Source organism: Mirounga leonina, unplaced genomic scaffold, assembly GCF_011800145.1.
Source record: "Mirounga leonina isolate KUSES-001 unplaced genomic scaffold, KU_Mleo_1.0 Mir_174, whole genome shotgun sequence".
NCBI classification, from domain to species: Eukaryota; Metazoa; Chordata; class Mammalia; order Carnivora; family Phocidae; genus Mirounga; species Mirounga leonina.
The window spans coordinates 69188534-69193385 of NW_023270451.1; the positions used below are offsets into that span (position 1 = coordinate 69188534).

General features: G+C 53.1%; 1 protein-coding gene across 1 annotated transcript; it reads right to left on the bottom strand.

The window, feature by feature from the left end:
- Positions 1-208: 208 nt before the first annotated feature.
- Positions 209-3693, bottom strand: KLF14 (Kruppel like factor 14). The gene has a single exon (XM_035021122.1). It carries the CDS (start codon positions 3565-3567, stop codon positions 2584-2586), a length of 984 nt encoding a protein of 327 aa, XP_034877013.1. The 5' UTR covers positions 3568-3693; the 3' UTR covers positions 209-2583.
- Between the last annotated feature and the right edge of the window lie 1159 nt (positions 3694-4852).

Genomic DNA, 4852 nt, shown 5'->3' on the forward strand with positions numbered 1-4852 from the left:
AAAAAGACTAGCCTATAAATCTTGCCTCCATTATCTGGCTACTTTAAGTGTTTTGAGTGTCCCCCTCCCCACCATCCCAAGTCCTAGGAGTTGTCATTGGAAGACATGCCACACTTAGATTGTCAGAGACCATCCCCAGACAAAAGTCCCCCAGGTCGAAGAACCCAAATAAGGACACTGCTTAGAAGCTTGAGAATCAAAAGTTATTTATCAAAGGGTGGTTGGAAAAGCCAAGCATTCTTGAGCCCAATTCCAGAACAGTCAGTGGGAGTCTCTCTCCTGTTAGCTTCGTTGTTCATCTACTCAATGGCAGATCTTCTATTGAAGGAGACAAAGGGGAAATGGCAATCCTCAAGGGGGCCCAGAGCGCCCTTCCCATCCAGTCCCAGCTGAGGAGACAAACAGAGCAAAGGGAGGACCCTTCTCACCATCAAAGCCCACCTCCACAATTGGGAACCTCCTCTTCCCATATGTAACTCCAAAAGAGCCCCACCCAGTCTGCTTAGTCTGCATCAGGAAACGTTGACCTCTTCAAAGTCATAGGGCATACCCTTTGGGTCCTTCTTAAGGATCTTTCCCTCACTTAGTGCAGGAGCACCGAGGCCCAATGTCAAGTTGTATCACTCACTCTCTTAAGGAAAACAGAATGCCCAGGACCAGAGGAAGAATAAAATTGGCACTGAAAATTAATCTACCAGGTCAAAAGATAAAGTCTCTTCCCAAATGTCAAACAGTCATTCCCATTGTAGGTCCACATGGTGTGGAAGGGGGGAATGGACTCAACCTGCTAGGAAAACGGTTTTGGGGTTAAACACAACAGGCCAAGTGTTCAGCAGGAACTGGACATTCTAAGGAACTTAGAAGTGATAGGGATTAGGGAGGGAGGGGATACTGGTGGCAGGAAGGGAGAGTGGTGTCCTTTGACTAAGGGCCCAGAGAGAGAGAGGAGGTGAGGTAACTAAGCCTGAGGGAAAGAGTCACTTAGAAAGCCAGATATCTAAGTTCTAGTCCTGGCTTTTGCCAGCAACTCAGCATGAGACTTTAAACTTATCTAGGCTTCGGTGTCTTCATCTGCAAAACAGGGGGAAGCAGTTTGTTTACCGAGATGCCTGTTGCAGTCCTTTGAGATTATGGCACCTTCCACAAATGGGATGGATGGACTATTACAAGACATTCAGGAGGGGGCCACAGGGACCTTACCAGGAGCAGGAAATTCCTTTCAGCCCCACCTCTCATAAAAGGGTCACATGTATACACATTCACACACACATAAGCAGAGTGGCCGACGACTTCATTCATAGCAGCAGAGATACACATAGAAAAATAAATACTGCTGATGCTTGATTCCTGCATTAGGGGCAGAGGGGTCCTGAGGGTGTAACTTGGAGGGACTTCAAGGCAAAGGGAGAAGGGTCCTCTTATTTGATAAAAATTTTCACCTTGCTATTCCTTCCCCAAATCCAGGGCAACCAGATCTTTGGAGAAAGCCACTCTCATCTTCCCCTCCCCAAGCGATTAACTCATTTGCTGCAAAAACAAAAATGCACAGTTCCCAAGGGAAATAAGCCCCTCATTGGCCACTAAGAAATGAACAGAATCTACCACACCTGAGATTACTTGGACTGGGCAGCTGGAACCACATGCCCCTATTTCCCTGAATGTTAACAATGATCCTGAAAGGTCTTGTTTTGGACCTATCTCACCCAAAGTCACCAGAGGGTGAAAGGAGAACTGGCCCAGACCACTCTTCTATTTCTGGTGTTTTTATGGTTGTTTCCAAATTTTTAAAAACCAATCTCACTGTGAGAGTGAGCCAGGAAGTTCCCCTCCCCAAGTAGGAATCCAAATGGGAAAAAGGCGACGGAGGGGCGGAGGGACGGAGGGATGCAAGGGCAGGGTTCCAAACCATGCAACAGGACCTGCAAACAGACTCACACCGTTCCCCAGACACCAAGAAGTATCTCCCAGCCATACATTCACATGGACTCTTACATGGCCTCTCCTAGCAGAGGTAGCTGGGGCAATTGGGGAGTGGAGGACATCAACCTCCCATCAACCTGGGATCCCTGTTTAAAAGATACTAAAAATAAATTAGTAAACATTGCTATTTACAGAAATAGAAATCATTTCTGTTTCCAAAGGCCTCTCACCATCCCAGTCGTGGACATTTCCAAGACTGCCACCCCTGATACCCTCGCCAAGGTCCGCCCTGGTGGGTGGGTAAGACACAGAGTCCTTTGAGACTGGGAGCTCCTCAGGCACCTGAGAATTCCAGTTTCACATCTCTGGTTCCAGGGAAGGGAGAATCTTCAGGACTCTGGAGAGTACCGGGGTTCATCCCTTCTCACCAGTTCCAGGGGGCTGTCTTGAGGCAACCCTCCTCTTTAGGTTGATACACGTGTTGTAAGAATTCCTGCTATTTTCGGGCCCCCAGTCCCTCCCCAGGGTCCAACGTGCCTGCCTGGACCGACCCTCGAAGCGGAGGAACCAGTCTTGTGCCTTGGTCTAATGACTCTGGGAAAAGAGGGATGGGCAAAGAAAAGGCAGGGACAACGGCCTGGGGGCTCGTCCTTGCTGGGACGATTAACAGCAATGACTGTCAGACAGGCAGGTGGTGAGGCTGGGCGCCTGGCCGGGGACGGAGCTGGAGCTGTCCACCATGCCGGTGGGTTGCGAGTCGACGCGGGGAGTGCGACGGCGCCCGCGGTACTCGATCATGTCGGGATGATAGGCTGGGTGGCGGCGAGCGTGCTTGGTCAGATGGTCGCTCCGGGAGAACTGCTTGGGGCAGAGGGGGCAGGAGAAGCGCTTCTCGCCCGTGTGCGTCCTGTAGTGGCGGGCCAGCTCGTCGGAGCGCGTGAACTTCTTGTCGCAGTCGAGCCAGTCGCAGGAGAAAGGGCGCTCACCCGTGTGGGTGCGCTGGTGGGACTTCAGATGTGACGACTTGTAATAGGCTTTGTTGCAGCCCGGAAAGGGGCAGCGATGGCGCTTGGCAGCAGGTGTCACCGGCCTCCGACGGGGCACTGGACCTGTGGCGGGGGCGGGGCAGGCCCCAGGGGCCTCGCCGGGGACCACCCCGGGGACGGCAGGCGCTCCGGGGACGGCAGGCGCTCCGGGGACCGCGAGCGCGCCGGAGGAGTGCGCGGGTCCGGAGATCTCCGCCGCGCTGGAGGCCGGGGTCGGCTCTGAGCCCAGGGTCGGGCTGGAGCACCGGGTCGGGCCGGAGGAACCGGACGAGGCGCGCAGAGCTTCCCCCGAGTTCTCCCCGAAGCCCTCCCCAGAGCCGCCGCGCAAGTCAGCCAAGACGCTTGCAGCCAGCAGGTGGGGCGCGGCGCCGCCCGCGCCGGGGCTGGGGGCGGGGACCTGGGGGAGCGGGGGGACCGACGCGGGTCCCGGTGGCCCCGGACCCGGCAGAGCAGACTCCGGCGGCGCCGCACCCACCTCCGAGCCGGCGGCTCCGCCCGCGCCCTCGGGGTCCGGCGCGCGGCGGTGAACCACGGCGCCCGCGGACATGGACACCAAGCACTCAGCGGCGAAGTAGTCCAGGCACGCCACGGCGGCGGACATGCTGGCACCGCCGGGCCGCCGGCGAGCGCCGTCCGAGCGCGGCCGGCCGCGGGCGAGAGAGTTCTCGGGAGCGTCCGTCCCGCAGCCTCGGAGCGAGAAGCAGGAGGCCCGGTGCGCGCCGCCCGCCGCCCGGCGCCGCCGCCGCCGCCGCCCGCGCGGAGCCCGCCCCGCCTGACGCGCCCCTGACGCACCGGAGCCCGCGGGGGCGGCGGGACCCGCCCCGGCCCGCAGGACACCCCCTCGGAACGCGGGGCCCACCGGGCTAAGTCATTTTTAACAGCCTAAGAAATTATCTTGTCTTCGCTTTCTTGCCTCTGCTGGTGAGCCAGGTAATTTTAATAAAGAGAAAACTCCCCGATCGTAACTTCTGGGCAGCCTGCCGGCTTCGCGCGCCCCCCCACCCCCACCCCGCCCCCCCCGCCGCGCCCGCTGGTCGTCCGCCAGCTGGGTGTCCGGCGGAGTCCGAGAAACTTTTTTTTAAGCGAAAAAAAAATTGCTAATACCTGATATGTCTTTCGATTCATAATTACGATTGTTAAGCGGGCTGGAATTACATTTCATTTCTGTCCACCGCTGTCAGACCGAATTTAAAATATCCCCAAGTGTGCATCAAAAGAAGTTTTCTCACTTAGCAGTTCCACTGTTAATCCGGAGTCGGTACCAATTCCCTAAACAGATCCACTACGTAGCCATTAATTAATAGCATTTTGAACCAGAAACATTTCTAACCTTGAAAAAGCAAAGAATCCTCTCATGGTTGAAATTGAAACTTAAAATCCTTTGAGTAACGATTTAACTATTCAACCAACGAAAGAAAAATGCATGTTTAAACTGCATTAACCTGTCACAGGCATACAAACAAATTTCCACGCTGAAATAGAAATTATAGACTAGCAGCGAGATAAACACATTAAAATGGACTCCCACAATTTTAATAATAGAAAGTCACGTTTCCAATTAGGCAACATCTTTTATTTTTCTTTTGACAAAAAGTAAAAATAAGAAAATGCAGCAAATGATATAGAGTTGCTCATTGTGATTTGTGCAGGGTTTTCTTTTTATGTGATTCGGAATGGGTTTGATTTTTTTTTTTTTTTTGCATTTCTTCATTGCTTTTTTTCCTTTGCTTTTTGAAAAATTAAAAACACATAGAAAAGCAAACAGGATAATTTCTAAAAATAGTCATAGCACAGTTTTTGATGTACACAAGCTTTACTTTATATAGTGTTGAATTATGTGCATTTTCTTTGTAATTCTTCAGTACTTTTTCTTTTGGAAATTAAAA

Bases quoted from the DNA above. Each gene is read 5' to 3' on its own strand.
- KLF14 (XM_035021122.1), bottom strand. From the start codon at position 3,567: ATGTCCGCCGCCGTGGCGTGCCTGGACTACTTCGCCGCTGAGTGCTTG.